General features: G+C 47.1%; 1 protein-coding gene across 1 annotated transcript in view; it reads left to right on the forward strand.

The window, feature by feature from the left end:
- The window catches only part of PPCDC (phosphopantothenoylcysteine decarboxylase), a 34,871-nt gene extending 23,118 nt beyond the window's left edge, over nucleotides 1-11,753 (forward strand). The window contains exon 5 of the mRNA XM_023729833.1: nucleotides 9,596-11,753. Coding sequence (XP_023585601.1) covers nucleotides 9,596-9,739 — 144 coding nt within the window. The 3' untranslated portion in view covers nucleotides 9,740-11,753. The remainder of the gene's footprint in view (nucleotides 1-9,595) is intronic.
- Nucleotides 11,754-17,311: the final 5,558 nt, after the last annotated feature.

A 17,311-nucleotide genomic window follows, 5' to 3' on the forward strand; every position in this document is an offset into this window, starting at 1 on the left:
TAATCTTTCCCTCATCAAGTTTTTGAGATTTTAAATGAGGTAATGTGTACAAAATACCCACCTACATAAACCAATCAAACCCATTGCCATCTAGTCGATTCCAATTCATAGTGACCCTAGAGGACAGAGTAGAACTGCCCCGTAGGGTTTCCAAGATTCAAACTGCTGACCTTCTGGTTAGCAGATGAGCTTTTAACCACAGGGCCACAAGGACTCTCCCACCCTACATAGACACATAAACCAAAACCAAACCCGTTGTCATCGAGTCAATTCTGACTCACAGCGACTCTATAGGACAGAGTAGAACTGTCCCATAGGGTTTCCAAGGAGTGGCTGGTGGATTGGAACTGCTGACCTTTTGGTTAGCAGCCATAGCTTTTAACCAGTACACCACCAGGGTTTCCTGGTAAATGTTAAATAATGGAAGTTAAAGCTAGATCTGTATATAGATCAAGGAGCTTTCCTACACGTTTACTGAAATAGCCACAGTCTCATTTTGGGAAAAATAAAATCTCTGACCTAAGTGGACACGGCGCTTGATATGAATAACAGGCACACTCACACAGCCAGCAGGGCTGGCCCTGCCCCGGAGCCCAGGCTCGTTTCTTCCTGGTTTCCTCCATTGTCCTTCCAGCTTTTCTGTGCCTAAGGGTGGCCCTGGATGTCTACATCCCCCACCCCCCATAACAGCACACACAAGCAAGGGAAGTGGACACTGTCAGGACTCCAGGAAGATCATACTGTCTGGCCTAGAAAACCTGCAGCTGCCCTGCCTCTGACCTAATTGCTTTTTGGTGTGGCCTCAGTGGGGAGGGGCTTGTTTGCCTGTTTTGGAGCTGTGGTTCAAGCTAGCTTCCTGCCCTCCTGTCTTCCAGGCCAGGGCTGGGTGGGCCTCTCACATGCCCTGAGAGAACTTAGTAGAGGTGCCCTGGAGGGAACCCTGCTGGCTAGAACCAAGGCCAAGTCGGCAGGAATCTATCTCGACTGCCCTTGACTTAAATGAGTGACCTTTTGGGATAAAATTGTCTTTGGACACTGAAGAAAATGTAACTAAAATGGAAGCATCAAGAACCAACTTCTGGCTGGTTTGGGGGTTGAGGGCATGAGGAGAGTCTGGATAACTGGAATCCAGAAACAATCCCAAATTCCATTTAAAGTGTTTTCAAACTTCCCTTCTGTCCACATCACCCTTCTTCTCTTCCCAAGTTCCGTTTAAATTGTTTCAAACTCCCCTACTCTCTTCTTCACCCTTCCTCTCTTTCAGCAACCTGCTAATGAAGGATGGGGTGACCATTTTCTGAGTGCTTTCTGTGGGCGAGGCTCTTTCTGCGGGCTGGGGACTTTAGGGAGGACAAATGCCCAGGGAGACCAGCTACAAAATGCCCGTTTTAAAAGGCTGCAGTGGGCCATGGGAGCAGAGACGTTTGCAGGCCCCTGGTTGGTACCTTTGAAAACAGATGTGCTACTCAGAGCAACCTAGAGGCTCTTGGCTAGAAGGAAAGATGTCCCTAGAGCTGGAGGCTCCAACCCTGGGGGTCTGTCACTCCATCTCCCACTCACAGTCCTGCATCTCTGTTGCCCACCTTGAATAGTGGGGGGAGGGTTGGGTGAATGGACATGGGCTGGGGCTGAAGAGCCCAGTTGTTCCCTGGAGTCAGACAGGAGCTAAGAGGACAAGGCTGCTAGAGTCCGAGCTGTGTTTCCCTGACCCCGTTTGCCAGTGGGGTGCGGGGGTGGGGTGCTAACCACAGCTCTCCCCACTAGGAGTCAGAGCTCTTTAAGTTGTTATCATCTTAGATAGAAATGTTTCTCAGAGAAGCGTTAGCTTCCCTGATGATTTTACGGAATTCTGAAAGTATGACAAAATAGGAAGTCTGTAGTTATACTTTTGTTTGGCAGCCTGGAGCATCTCTATTCAGCCATGGCTGCTAGCAGATGCCTCCGAACCGGTGCCCTGCCTCCACAGCAGGCCATCTCCTCTAGCTCTTCCTCCACATGCCCACCGCCCACCATGTTCCTCTGCTGCCTCCCCACTGCCTCAGGGTGAGGTCCTCACTCCTGGGCGGTACACACCAGGCCTCTGTGATCTGGCTGTTGCCTACCTTTCTGTTGTTGTTAGCTGTTGTCGGGTTGGCCTCCAATTCATGGTGACCCCACCTACAACAGAACGAAGCACTGCCCAGTCGTGCACCATCCTCATGATCAGTTGTGGATCAGACTGTTGTGATCCATAGGGTTACACTGACTGATTTTTGGAAATAGATCACCAGGCCTTTCTTCCTAGTCCACTGTAGTCTGGAAGCTCCACTAAAACCTGTTCAGCACCATAGCAACCTGCAAGCCTCCATCCAGAGACGGGTGGTGGCTGCGCATGAGGTGTGTTGGCTGGGAATCAAAATTGGATCTTCCCCACAGAAGACAAGAATTCTACCACTGAACCACCACTGCCCCTCGCCTACCTTTCTAGCCCCCCTCCCCTTTATCACATGCCGACCCTGCAGGGCTCCCTGTCCCCTTGCCAGACTGGACAGCCTTGAAGGAGCCACATTTCTTCTTGCTTCCTGCCTTTGCACGTGCTACCGCCTTTACTGGAAGGCCATTCTTCAGCTGGCTGATCCCACATGTGCCTCTGAATGTACCTGGATGTTACCTTCTGTGGGAAGCCTCCTCTGGCTGGATTAGATGGCCCTTGACCAGGTCCCTATTGTACCTCCTGCTATTTATTATAACATGGAATTGTAATTGTCAGTTTACTTTGTGTCCCACTAAAATTGAGATCTCCTGGAGGGCAGGAGTTATTCTGTTCCTTTCTGTGCCTATCACAACCCAGTGAGTCATTCCAAGCTTGTTGTACTGACAAAAATGGGTGTCAGGGTGTCCTGTTCCTTTGTGAGCAAAACACAAAACCTAGGAGCCATGAAATCAAAGACTGATAAATTTGACCACCGAAAAATAAACAGTTCTGCCTAGCAATAGCCCACAAACAAGGTCAAAAGACAAAGAACAAACTGGGGACAATATCTGCACCTTGTAGCAAAGGGCTAGTTCCCTATATAAAGAGCTCCTATATATTGGCAGGATCCCTGGTAGCGCAGTGGTTAAGCATTCAGCTGCTAACCAAAAAAGTCAGCAGTTTGAATCCACCAGCCACTCCTTGGAAACCCTGTGGGGCAGTTCTACTCTGTTTTATAGGGTTGCTATAAGTCGGAATCGATGGAAAGGGGTTTGGTTTTTTTGCTTTTTAGAAAAATATTGATTAGAAAAAGACTAAGAACACAAAAGTGAGCAGAGGATAAAAACAGAGTTCACAGATTAAAAAAAAAACTACGCAACTGCATTCATGAGGAGAGCAATGCAAATCAAACTACTGAAATGAAAGTCTTCACCTATCAGATTGCCGAGGGTGTGGGCAACTGGCACTCTTACTGCTGATACCCAATACCATCAAGTGGATTCTGACTCAAAATGACTCGATAGGACAGTAGAACTGCCCGATAGAATTTCCAAGGCTGTAAAGCTTTATGGAAGCAGAATGCCACATCTTTCTCCCGCACAGTGGCTGGTGGGTACGAACTGCCAAGCTTCCAGTTAGCTGCCAAGCTCTTAACCACTGCGCCACTAGGGCTCCTCCTACATTGCTGGTAGGAGTGTAAATTGATACAACCTCTTTGGAAAACAATCTAGAAATATCTACCAAACTTACATATTTGACCCAACAATTCTACTTGGTTGGACAATGGTTAGTGCTCAGCTGCTAACGAAATGGTTGGTGGTTTAAACCTACCCAGTGGCTCCGAGGAGAAAGACCTGGTGTCTTAGTTATCTAGTGTTGCTATAACAGAAATACCTCAAGTGGATGGCTTTAACAAACAGAAATGTGTTCTCTCACAGTTTAGGAGGCTAGAAGTCCAAATTCAGGGCACCAGCTCCAGGGGAAGTCTTTCTCTCTCCGCCCGCTCTGGTGGAAGGTCCTTGTCATCAGTCTTCCCCTGGGTCTAGGAGTTTCTCAGCGCAGGGACCCTGGGTCCAAAGGACGTGTTCTGCTCCTGGCTCTTCTTTCTTGATGGTAGGAGGTCCCCCTCTCTCTGCTTCTCTCTCCTTTTATCTCTTGTAAGATAAAAGGTAATGCAGATCACACCCCAGAGAAATTCCCCTTACATCAGATCAGGGCTGTGACCTGATTAAGGGTGTTGCTACCACCCTAATCCTCTTTAACATAATTTAATTTTGCCTCATCAATCACAGACAGAGATTAGGATTTACAACACATAGGACAATTACATCAGATCACAAAACGGAAGACGGCCACACAATACTCAGAATCATGGCCTAGCCAAATTAATACATTTTTGGGGGGACACAATTCAATCCATGTCACCTGGCCATCTGCTCCCATAAAGATTACAGCCTAGAAAACCCTATGGGGCAGTTCTGCTCTGTCACATGGGGTTGCTATGAGTCAGAATCGACTCGATAACGCCTAACAACAACAACAGCAGCAATTCTACTACTAGGAATTTGCCCCACAAATATACTTACTATATGACATTATTGTGTATGAGTAAGACTATTGCAGTACTGTATCTGTTAGTAAAAAACTGGAAACACTCTCACTGTCTAACAACAGGATTGGTTAAATAAGTTAGGGTTCATTCATACACTGCAACACTACACAGCTGCAAAACAAAGTATGAGGAAGCTCTCTATGTACTGATACGAGATGGTTACTGAGATAAATTGTTAAAAACAAAACAGAACCAAAAAAAAAAAAAAAAACAACTCAAGGTGCAGAGCAATGTGTATTTTATGCTAGCTTGTGTGTTAAAAAAAAGTAGGGGGAGAAAGGAGAATATATTCTTATTGGCTTGTTTATGCATCAAATATCTATTGAAAAATAAACAAGAAACCAGTCCATTGTTTCCACATGAACAGAATTAAGTGTTCTAGAATTCCCATTCTTTACATTGTTATCCGTAATTTGTTATGACCCACACAGTCGAATGCCTTTGCAAAATCAATAAAACACAGGTAAACATCTTTCTGGTATTCTCTGCTTTCAGCCAAGACCCACCTGACATCAGCAATGATATCCCTGGTTCCACCTCCTCTTCTGAATCCAGCTTGAATTTCTGGCAGTTCCTTGTCAATGTACTGCTGCAACTGTTTTTGAATTATCTTCAGCATAGTTTTACTTGCATGTGATATTAATGATATTGTTTGATAATTTCCTTATTCCATTGGATCACCTTTCTTTGGAATAGGCACATATATGGATCTCTTCCAGTCAGTTGGCCAGGTAGCTGTCTTCCGGATTTCTTGGCAGAGACGAGTGAGCGCTTCCAGCATTGTATCCGTTTGTTGAAACATCTCAATTGGTGTTATGGACTGAATTGTGTCCCCCAAAAATATGCGTTTGTAAATCCTAACCTCTATGCCTGTGGTTATAATTCCATTTGGGAATGGGTTGTCTTTGTTATGTTAAGGAGGCAGGATTAGTGTAGGGTATGTCTTGAGTCAATCTCTTACAAAATAAAATGAAAAGATTAAGCAAGCAGAGATGCAGGAAAATTGATGCCAAGCCCCATGTAGATCTCCAAGGAAGCAGGAAACAGAAGCTGAAGAGACAAGGACCTTCCCCCAGAGCTGACAGAGAAAGCCTTCCCCTAGAGCTGGCACCCTGAATTGAGACTTCTAGCCTCCTAAACTGTGAGAAAATAAATTTCCGTTTGTTAAAGCCGTCCACTTGTGGTATTTCTGTTGTAGCAGCGCTAGATAACTAAGACAATTGGTATTCCGTCAGTTCCTGGAGCCTTGTTTTTTGGCAATGCCTTCAGTGCAGCTTGGTCTTCTTCCTTCAGTACCACTGGTTCTTGATCATATGCTATCTCCTGAAATGGTTGAATGTCAACCAATTTTTTTTTGATACAGTGACTCTGTGTATTTCTTTCCATCTTCTTTTGATACTCCCTGCGTTGTTCAATTTTTTGCCCATAGAATCCTTCAGTATTGCAACTTGAGGCTTGAATTTTTTTCTTGAGTTCCTTCAGCTTGAGAAATCTGGAACCTGTACATAGACCAAGAGGCAGTTACTCAAACAGAATAAGGAGATACTGCATGGTTTAAAATCAGGAAAAGTGCACGTCAGTGTTGTATCCTTTCACCGTATTTATTCAGTCTGCATGCTGAGCAAATTATCTGAGAAACTGGACTGTATAAAGAAGAACATGCATCAGGATTGGAGGAAGGCTCATTAACAACCTGCGATGTGCAGATGACACAACCTTGCTTGCTGAAAGCCAAAGGACTTGAAGCACTTACTGATGAAGATCAAAGACTACAACCTTCAGTATGGGTTACACCTTAACATAAAGAAAACAAAATACTCACAACTGAACCAATAAGCAACCTCATGATAAATGGAGAAAAGATTGAAGTTGTCAAGGATTTCATTTTACTTGGATCTACAATCAATGCCCATGGAAGGAGCAGTCAGGAAATTAAACGACGGATTGCATTGGGCAAATCTGCTGCAAAAGACCTCTTTAAAGTGTTAAAGGAGCCCTGGTAGCACAGTGGTTAAGAGTTTGGCTGCTAACGAAAAGGTCAGCAGTTTGAATCCACCAGCTGCTCCTTGGAAACACTATGGGGCAGTTCTACCCTGTTCAGTAGGGTCACTATGAGTCAGAATTGACTCGACCGCAACGTTGGTTTGGTTTTTTAAAGTGTTAAAAAACAAAGATGTCATCTTGAGGACTAAGGTGTGCCTCACCCAAGCATGGTATTTTCAATCACCTCATATGCATGCGAAAGCTGGACAACGAATAAGGAAGACCAAAGAAGAATTGATGCCTTTGAATTATGGTGTTGGCGAAGAGTATTGAATGTACCATGGACTGCCAGAAGAACGAACAAAATTGTCTTGGAAGAAGTACAGCCAGAATGCTTCTTAGAAGCAAAGATGGCAAGACTTCGTCTCACGTACTTCGGACATGTTATCAGGAGGAACCAGTCCCTGGAGAAGGACATCGTGCTTGGTACAGTAGAGGGTCAGTGAAAAAGAGGAGGACCCTCAATGAGATGGATTGATACAGTGGCTGCAACGGTTGGCTCAAATATAGCAACGATAATGAGGATGGCTCAGTGTTTCATTCTGTTGTACATAGGGTCACTATGAGTTGGAACCAACTCGACAGCATCTAACAACAAAGTCCATGAGTTGCCTCTTGGCAGGGGAACTGAGTGGTTGAAGAACAAAGGTGGGGCAGACTTTTCATTTTAAGTTTTGAACCAGATGAATATATTATCTACCACAAAATAAATAAATACATAAATTTTAAAAAGATTACTTCTGCCTTTCATCCAGAAGTTCATAAAAATGACTTGATAGGGGCATCCAGAGACTGTCATCAAGGCCTGTGGAGTAGAAACGAGTCTGTTTTTCCTGTCATGAATTAGTAGAGGAAGATTACTTTTGAGGGCCCCTGTGTGCTCCTTTAGGGAGCCCTAGTGGTGGAGTAGTTAAATGCTTGGCTGCTAACTGAAAGACTGGCAGTCAGACCCACCAGCCGCTCTGCAGGAGAAGATGTGGCAGCCTGCTTCTGTAAAGATTATAGCCTTAGAAACCCTATGGAGCAGTTCTACTCTGTCCTGTAGGCTTGCTGTGGGTTGGAATTGACTCTATGGCAACAGGTATTTGGTGTGCTCCTTGGAGTCCCTGGGTGGCACAAACTGTTAAGGGCTCAGCTACTAACTGAAAGGTTGGTGGTTTAAATCCTGGTTTAAATCCACCCAGAAGTGCCTTGGAAGAAAGTCCTGGAGATCTGCTTCTGAAAGATCACAGCCATTGAAAACCCTGGAGCACAGTTCTACTCTGAAACACATGGGGTGGCCATGAGTCAGAATCAACTAGACGGCAATTGGTTTTTAATTTTACTTTGTGTGCTCCTTATAAGCCTTTGAGGTCCCTGACCTCAAGGAGCTTACAGTCTTATGGGAAAGAGACTCAAGACTATCAAACAATTAAGATCATAAACTGACAGCGAAAACAAGTGTGGTTATGTGGCATTGACTCTTTAAGTGCCATAGTTCAGAAGTGAGAAGCAGTCAGGTAGGCTTCTTGGAGGGAGCAGAACTCAGGCTGGTGCTTATTGGAGGACCAATGTAGTTAAAACTGGATTTGAAGAATGATGTAGGATGTATCATGGGCTTGATATAGGATACCTCAGATAGGAACTATGGGGTTTCCTATGTGCTATAGAAGTTGGGAGCTACTGAAGGTGCTTGAGCAGAGGAAGCATATGGTGAATGTGGGCTGTGGTACACAATCAGTTGGGTGGTATATGCAGGACAGATCAAAGAACTGAGAGGCTGGAGTCAGGGAGGAAGCCATCATGCAGAGATGGGAAATCTCTGTTGAATGAGGGGGTGAGGGTCCTGGAAAGGGAGGTGTGGTATAAAAGTGAATGCCAATTTGAAGGAAAATCAACATGATTGGAAACTATAAAAGCCACTGTCCATGTAGCTTGTGGGGGAAGGGAAACTTACTGACAATTGTGTGCTTGTTGGTGCGAGATTTATTAACAGTCCCCAGACCCACCCACTCAAAAGAATTTTGCTTTCTTACCGCAAATTTTTCTCTCCTGACCTTGTAGGATTTTTCAGTCCAACCTCTTGGTTCCTGGGCATTTTGTGGTGTGGAATTAGAAAAATGAATAGAGATTCAGAACTGGGAAGATGGGAAGAAAGGGGGAAAAAATCTTATATTTTGGGTTGGTCCCAGAGTCTCCTTTGTTGTGGTAAATTCTAGTAATGAGTAATGTGGGAGAGAAACTAAAGCAAGGAGCAAAGAGGTTTGGTCAACTACATAATAAGGAGCTGAGAGGGGCCTTAGCGGAGAGGCTGGAGCAGAGCCATGTGGACTGGCCAGGAGTTGGGGTACAGTTTGGGAGCTGACCTAACAGAGACCCCAGATCGGGGTCTAAGGGTATAAGATGGTGGACGGAGAGGGGAGGGAATAAAGGGTCTTTTGAGGAAAGTTACTGAGAGTTGTCAGCTGGACACACTTTAATATTCTTCAGGAGACCCAAGTAAAGATTGGAATTCCTTTTAAATTCCTTTTATTTGCCAGTGTGTACTTCTCCGAGTGTGACTGCGAGATTGAGCCACATGGAGCCTCAGATTAAATTTGGGAAAGGTATATGTGTTATGTGTTCTCTGTGTTGCTAAGAGTTTTTATTTCCTTGATCTCATTTTACCCTCCTACCACAACAGCTCTCTTTATGACAGAGTCAGCTAGTATATTTAATTCCATTTATAGCTGGAATATTGAGGGCCACACACCCTTGCAGTGCCAACCCTGGAGCCAGGGTTTTCTCTTTTCTCTTTCTGCCCTACAGCTACCTCCAGACAGGCTGTTGCCACCACAAAGTCAGGGCCCCACCCTCACTAGCCTTTACCTCTCTGTGATCAGTTGAGTGAAACACCTCTTCCCACACGCTACCACCAGCAGATACCTGTATTTTTAGTCTCATTTAGTAGCTGCTTCATTACTTTTTTCCTCCCATAGCTTCCTTCGTATATCTATTGTGGTTTCCAGGGCAGCACAAGAATCAGAAATGTCACGCAACTGCTTCTGAACAAAGAGCCCTGGAGTCAGACCCCAGTGATCGACAGGTTGTTTACACCGAAAGCTTCCTGGTGGAACCAAATATTCTACAACATACACACGAGCCAGGTTTGATATGACCTGGGGCAAGGCAATGGGAAGTATCAGGCCAGCAGAGCTGCCAGTTGTCTAATAGCAAAGGAATGTCGGGAGTAGGTGGGTAGAGGGCCCAAGGCAGACTGGAGATTTGAACTTTGAGGTCTTTGGAGGTCATGATACTAACCCAGGTGTGATCTGTGAGCATGTTGTCTTATTGCTCCAGTGGGCTGGTCTCATGGTAGCTTTATCTGCTGAGATTACTGTACATGGTTACCCTTTGCCTGCTGGCCCAGATAGCAGGTTCCTAGGGATTAGAGGCCCAGCAGATTCCATTTCAGGCCCCTGGATTCCTGGAAGATGAGGGAGAGTTCAAAGGTGCTTCTATTTGGGAAAAATAGGTGCAGGCTGAAGGGTTTCCAGTTCTAGTGATAGACTTGGAAGCAGCCAGCAAGCACAGAAACCCATGGATGTAAACAGGAAAGGAGAGCTGAGATGTCCCTCAGGGCCTGCAGTGGAGGTTTGGGAGTGGGAGTGAAGATTATTTCTTGCTCTCAGGAGAGATCATGTCCAGGTCCTGGTTTAGGAGCTTCTGTATCACCTGGAACTCCCCTATGTCCCAGTGATTTCTGAAAATCGCTTTCCTAGTAGGGGTGAAGTTGAGCTCCAGAGTACCACTCTCAGGCTGGGGTTATCTGGGAAAATTGTCATAATGGGAATGAGGACAAGAAGGCCATGGGAGGGAGCTCATGTTTATCTGACATCAGGCCTGTTCCAGACACTGTTCTTTGCATACCTTATCTCATTTAATCTTCCTAACCATCCTGCAAGATAGGTATTGTTATCCCCGTTTAAAAGCTGAGATCTTGAGGCTTAGAGAGAAGGGTATAAAAATTCTCCAAACGACAAACCAAGACATGGCCTCTTAGAGAGGAGAGTAGAAATGGATGGTGTTACTCAGACAGGCTAGCCCTGAACTGGAAATAGAAAAGGCTGCAGTAGACTGACCATGTATTTTGTTGTCTAAACTGGGCACTTCTGAGAATGAAGGGGGCACTATTAATAAACACACAGGACAACAGGTGTCAATCGGGACTGTCTTGGGCAAACCAGGATGTATGGTCACCCTGCACACAGGGCACTAGAGGGGAGTATGCCCTGAGAAGGAACAGCCACTATTTATAACAGAATCCTCATAGCAACCCTCAGGTGGTTATTATCTCCATTTGACAAATGAGGAAACTGAGGCTCAAACAGGCTACTTAACTTTCTCCAGATCCCACAGCTAGTAAGAGCGGAATCTCTGACTGGCTTGAAGGCCTGGCTCTGTCTGTGGGTCATGCTGCCTCCTAGGGCCCAGGACCTTTGGAAGGCACGAGGTCAACTGAAGAGAATGGGGCTAGAGGCCTTTGTTCTTGGAGTGTGACAGACCATTTACCAGACTGTCCCTGTAGTGTTTGCATGGCCTCTCCCAGGGCTGGCATGCAAGCAGTGTCTGGGGAGGGCAAGTGAGTGTGAGGTGGAGGGGCTAGGGCAGGATAGAGGCTCCACTCACCCTGAAGGCTTCTATAGCCTTCTCTGATCTTCCTGGACCTCCAGTGGGGTGGTAGCCAAGGTCAAGGCTTTGGTGGGATTTTTCTAGGTAGAAAAAGTCATTCAGTGAGTTGCCCCATTTCTAGATTGTTGAACAGGAACACTGAGAAATTGGATGGCAGCCATCCTGGAGCCACAACTGTCCCCTCTGGTCTACAGATCCTGCTGTGGCCCTAGCTCCATCCTTCTGGTCCCCAGAAAGGGCTGAGGTGGTCTGGGATGTGGGGATACTCTAGGTTGGGGCAGAAGGTGTGTGCGAACACCCACGTGTAGAGGGTTTGTGAGCCTCGGAGGATCTGACGTGCAGCTCGTTCCTGCTATGTTCACCAGTCAGCCTGACCTTCCAGGGGTGAGTCAGCGGCCACAGCACAGACAATAGGTGGCTCAGGCCAAAGCTCAGATGGCCTTTGAAGTCCTCTTGACAATTGCATCACAAGTGGGATGGGCAGGAAATTAACCTCGGGTCAGCCAGCCAGGTGGATGGCACCACCTGCGTGCACACAGTCCTGGGCAGGCCGAAGGCTGACAGGGCGAACAAGGGAAGGAAAGTCCCTGCCCTCAGGATGACCAGTCTGTCGGGGGTGGGGGGGCGGCGGGGGGGCTCATATAAGTACAATAGCCTGAGGCCTCTGCAAACTGTTGCTCAATAATCAAGGGCTGATTATGTTTCTTCATTCATTAGTTCAGTCGTTCACTTTTTCAAATCCTGTAGCCTTAGTTTGCTAGTGCTGTTGTAACAGAAATACCACAGGTGGGTGGCTTTAAAGAACAGAAACTTATTTTCTCACAGTTTAGGGGGCTAGAAGTTTGAATTCAGAGCATTGGCTATAGGGCAAGGCTTTCTCTCTCTGTTTACTCTAGGGAAAGATCCGTGTTTCTCTCAGCTTTTATAGCCCCAGCGTTCCTATGTTCCATGGCTATCTTCACATGTCATCTATCTTCAATCCACTGTTTGTGCTTACGCCTTGTCTTATCTGCTCTTTTTATGACTCTGAAGTGATTATGACTCATTAACATAACAGAGAAATCCCTATTTCCAAATGAAATTATATCCTCAGGTATAGGGGTTAAGATTCCAGCACACATTTCCATAGCAGCTATGTTCCAGACAGTGTCCTGGCCTAATGCCCAGCCTTGCCCACAAGGCTCTTCTATGTCTGTAAAGTAGACAAATGAACAGATAGACCAACCCAGGGTTCCTTTACACCTATAGAGGTCAGTAAGTCCAGGATATCAAAGGAACCCAGCAGGACACCCTTCCAGTCTGCAGGAGGAATCAAGAGGGGCTCCTGGATGAAATTCTCTCTGGTCTGAATTCTAGAGGAGGTATAGGTGTTAGTAAAGAGAGCAGTGAGGGCAGTAGTAGATGGTACAGTATGTGCAAAGGCCTGGGTCCAGAAGGCACATCTGACCAAGATCCTCAGTCTGGCCAGGAGGTTGGACATAGCCGGTGGAGGCAGGAAGAGCCTGACTCCGCAGATCCCAAAGCTAAGGGATCTAATTTTAGGAGGAAGGGTCCAGGTGGGCCCAAGCAGGCAGGAAAGGCTTATCTGAGGAGGTGAGGCCAGCACTGAGCCTCGAAAGTATCTGGAAAGGCTCAATTTGTAACTTTGAATGTGTCCTGAAGCTGTTCCAAGGGGTTTCACTGGTGCTTCAATGTCAATAACTTGAGGACAGAGTTACTTTTCTGATGGCCCAGGAGTAGGTGCCCCCTTCCCTTCTGCCCAGACTTGGGCTTGGCCAAGAATCTCACGGTGAAGCCACAGTGAAGCAGCCAGGGTCCACTAGTGTGCAGAGTTTGCACTTAGAAGGACTTTTCAGATCATGTCAGGGTTTTCTCTGTTCATCACTGGTGGTGGCTCCAGGAAAGAGGGCATTAAAAAAAGGAACCCTTTTCTAAGTGAGCTGACCAAGGCACAGGGAGGGCTAAGAAGTTGGACTCTTCTCCCCAGCAGGCTTGGTGCAGTGCCAGAGTCACCAAGCCTTTTGAGCTCATACTGGTGTCCTGTGAGGTCTGGCTGCAAATGAAGGGTAGTAGCCAGGCCTGAATCAGCCAGGGTGGGGAGGTGGGATGCCCCATGCAACCGGGGCCACAGGCTGGTCCTGCATGGCCTCTGCAGGCTCTCAGAGCCTCTGCTTGCTTGGTCAGAAACAGAGTCAAGTGTGCCCTTACCCTGTGGCTATGAGTGAGGGATGAGGATGGAGGCGCCTTGAGGCCATCAGAGAGCAAGCATGGTCCAGCACTAGATTAGAGTGATTCAGAGAGCAGCCACACATGTGGGAGACAAGGCTGCTCCCCTCCCAGTTGCTCTGTATCTGCAGCAGAGTGAGCCCCAGCCCCACTCAGGTAATGAGAACCCTGCCTGGTGGAGGTCACTGGGATATGAACATGCCTCTCTCCTAAGCATCCTGGAAAAGAGCCTCACGTGTGTTGAGCATTGTGTGCCAGGACTTTGCATACATGATCGTATTCCATCCATCACCTCTTGAGGTGGGTACTGTTACCATCCCATTTTACTGGTGAGTAAACTGAGGCTCAGAGAGGTGAAGTCATGCACCAAAGGCACAAACTGGTAAGTGGCAGGGCCAGAACACAGGCCCAGGTCTGCCTGTCTCCAAATCTCACAGTCTACACTGCAGCCCCTTGCTCAGTCTGGGTGAGATGGAGTGATGTGGTGATTGAGGGGTTTTGCCTAACCAGATGAGATAAACAAGGATGCTTCATTCACTCATTCACTCAATATATCTTCATTGTACATATACTTTGTACCAGGCACTATGCTTGGTGCTGGGGTACAATGAGGAGCAGAACCAGCCATGTTCCTTGCTCTCATGGGTTCAACCATTTAGTGGGAGCGATGGGCTTTGATCACATAATTACTCAAATATACAGAAGAGTAAATGTCCCTGGGTGGCGCAAACAGTTTGTACTTGTCTGGTAACCAAAAGGTTGGTGGTTCAAACCCACTCAGCAGCACCACAGAAGAAACAGGCCTGGTGATCTGCTTCTGTAAAGATTACATCCAATAAAACCGTATAGTGCTGTTCTACTCAAGAGCATTCAAGGCTGAGCCTACTGCATGTGCAAAGGCCCCGAGGTAGGAATTGGAGGGCTGACTGGGAGTACTGAAAGAAAGATCATGAGTGGGGCAGAGTGTGGTGGGTGAAGGAAGAGGTGGGCATGGACCTGACAGGGCAGGGCCTAGGGGACCTTGGCAGTGGCTCTGTGAAGCCAAGTCAGGTGCCTGTGAAATGGGAGCTCCCCATAAGCTCTTCCCCATGAACTAAATGAAAACCACAACATTGCATGTAGCTTCTTCAAAAGTTTGAGCTGCATTAATAATGGCACAGGACACAGGTCAAAGGAGGTGGCTGTTCCTCCTTCTGGCTCAGACTGCACCTCAAGGGTCGTGATCCTTTTTTGGACCCTCACTGTCAGCAGCTGCAGGAGAAGAGCCAGCATGAGGAAGGTATGCATTAAAACCAGGCTGGGTGAGCAGGGAAGAGCAGCCTTGGGGGACAAGAGTATGTCCTAGACCTCTGAGGAATGTCCTTGAGCAAGGGAGACAATGTTCAACCCCATAAGAGGAAAAACATCCTGGCACTGGGACTTATGAAAATGGGGTGAACTGCTGTGAGGTAGTGAGATTCCCGCCCTGGGGATGTTTGAGCAAATGCTGGAGAGCCAGTTATTAGAGATGTTGTGGAAAAGTCCCTTGCTTAGCTTAATGAGTAACCTAGATTTAGCCTCACCATTGGTTGAGCGTCTACGGTATTCCTTTTCCCTTCCAACTCTGAGCTGGAGACTCACCATAGATACTCCCAAAAGACAGGGTCTTGGGCCACATAAATGGTGGGGCTCACCCTATCTAGACTGGGGCAGGCTCTGGGTTTGTTCTGCTCAGACAGCCCTGGGGAAAATCAGACACTGGGGATGGTGGTGGTCTCAGACCTGTGGGCTGGATGCTGCTGGTCACCGTCTGAGGTCATTTACCAGGGCACGCCTTTCAGAATCTTGAGTGTTTCCTGGGACCCTGGACTCTCCAACTGTCAGTCCCCACCCAATCAGAACCTAAGAGAAGCCAACAAATTCCTTCCCCACTTTCCCATCAACTACTTACACACAGGGACTTCTCATGACGGTGTCAGTCCTCCCTGGTTACTCCATAAACAGAGGGCTTCCCTGGTTCTTATACCCCAAAACTCTCACTCTTTTTTTTTTTTTTAATTTATTTATTGTGCTTTAGGTGAAAGTTCACATCTCAAGTTAATTTCTCATACAAAAATTCACACACGTATCGTTATGTGACCCTAGTTGCAATTCCTATAATGTGACAGCACACTCCCCCTTTCCACCCTGGGCTTCCCGTGTCCATTCAACCAGCTCCTATCCCTTTCTGCCTTCTCATCTTGCCTCTGGACAGGAGCTGCCCATTTAGTCTCGTGTATCTACTTGAACCAAGAAGCACACCCTTCATGAGTATTATTTTATGTTTTGTAGTTCAGTCTAATCTTTGCCTGAAGAGTTGGCTTCAGGAATGGTTTTAGTTCTGGGTTAACAGAGTCCAGGGGCCATGTCTTCTGGGGCTCCTCTAGTTTCAGTCAGACCATTAAGTCTGGTCTTTTTGCATGAATTTGAGTTCTGCACCCCACTTTTCTAATGTTCAGTCAGGGGCTCTCTGTTGTGTTCCCTGTCAGGGCAGTCATTGGTGGTAGCCAGACACCATCTAAGAACTCTCACTCTTGATCCCATCCATCTCTGATGTTCTGTTAGTCCCCTTGGCTCCTTTCTACTGCCACCACCATACCTGGCCTGCCCAGTGTTCCTGCCACCTGCCTCTGCTTTCCACTAGGCCTATCTACTCTCTGCTGAGTTATGGGGCTGAGGCCAGTCACATGCTTTTGTTTTTTAATTAAAGTATAACATATATGAAGTGCACACATCTTAAATGTACAGCTTGATGGATTTCTGCATTGCATACACCTGTGTAACCACCACCCAGATCAAAGTAGAGTGTTTCCAGGTCCGTTCTCTTCAAATAGCTCCATCTTCTAAGTTCCCACAACTTTATTATTGGACGTTTAGCAGGCGTTGCCTTTCATTCCAACTAGTTGGAGGGCAGAGACCCATCCTGTTTGCTGTTTTTTCCTTGCCCCACCTGACCTAGCACAGTGCAATGTCCATTAGAGGCCCTTGAGGCCCATTAGCTGGAGAGGTGTGGAGATTGCTGAGTGTGTCCTAGAATATGTGCCCTGTTGCTCCTCAGGAATGTGGGAGAGGTGACAGTGACAAAGGATGGGGTCACTGGAGTGCAGGAGGAGCCTCGAGCACAGAGTGTGCTGGTTCTGCTCAGGTGACTTGTCATCCCTAGGATGATGTGCACAGGCCTGGAGGCAGACATTCTCAGCAGAAGGCTCAAGCATGTGGAACTCTGTGTATGGACGCCCTGCCCAGAGGGCACTGGCTGTAGCGTGGGACTTGACGAGCTCCCATCCTAGGCCCAGAGACACTTAGTTTGAGTGCGCCCACCATTGCAAGTTCAGAGAGTTAACAGAATAGGGACAGGCTGGGCTCAAGAGAGCCTTTGAAGTCAGGTGCCTGGTGCAGAATGCTCTGAGGGAGGCCAGAATGCAGAGATTCTCACTTGGAGGTCAAGACCTCTCCCACTGGCTGCCCCTACCTGGGAGATCCTGTCCCTTCCCTCCCCTTGGTTCATAGCTCAGCCTGGGAGATAGTACTCCCAAGGGAACAGAGCCTCAACCTGGCTTGAATGGCAATATAGGGGCAGCAGGTAGGAGTTGGAGGCAGGTGGGGAGGCAGGGCAGTGTGGGTGTGTGATACATAAAGTCCAACAGCTGTGCTGGAGAACCGTGTCTCCAGGCTGTTGGAGGACTTGAAGATGTTCTATTTGTTCTAAGGCACAACCTTCCAGCTTGTTGAGAAGCAAAGAGGGACCCTTTTTCTGGGATTCAGATGCCAGTTGTCATGGGGGTTCTTCCCTTTGGATGTGCTCTGAG

This window comes from Trichechus manatus, unplaced genomic scaffold, assembly GCF_000243295.1.
Source record: "Trichechus manatus latirostris isolate Lorelei unplaced genomic scaffold, TriManLat1.0 scaffold00030, whole genome shotgun sequence".
Lineage (NCBI taxonomy): Eukaryota > Metazoa > Chordata > Mammalia > Sirenia > Trichechidae > Trichechus > Trichechus manatus.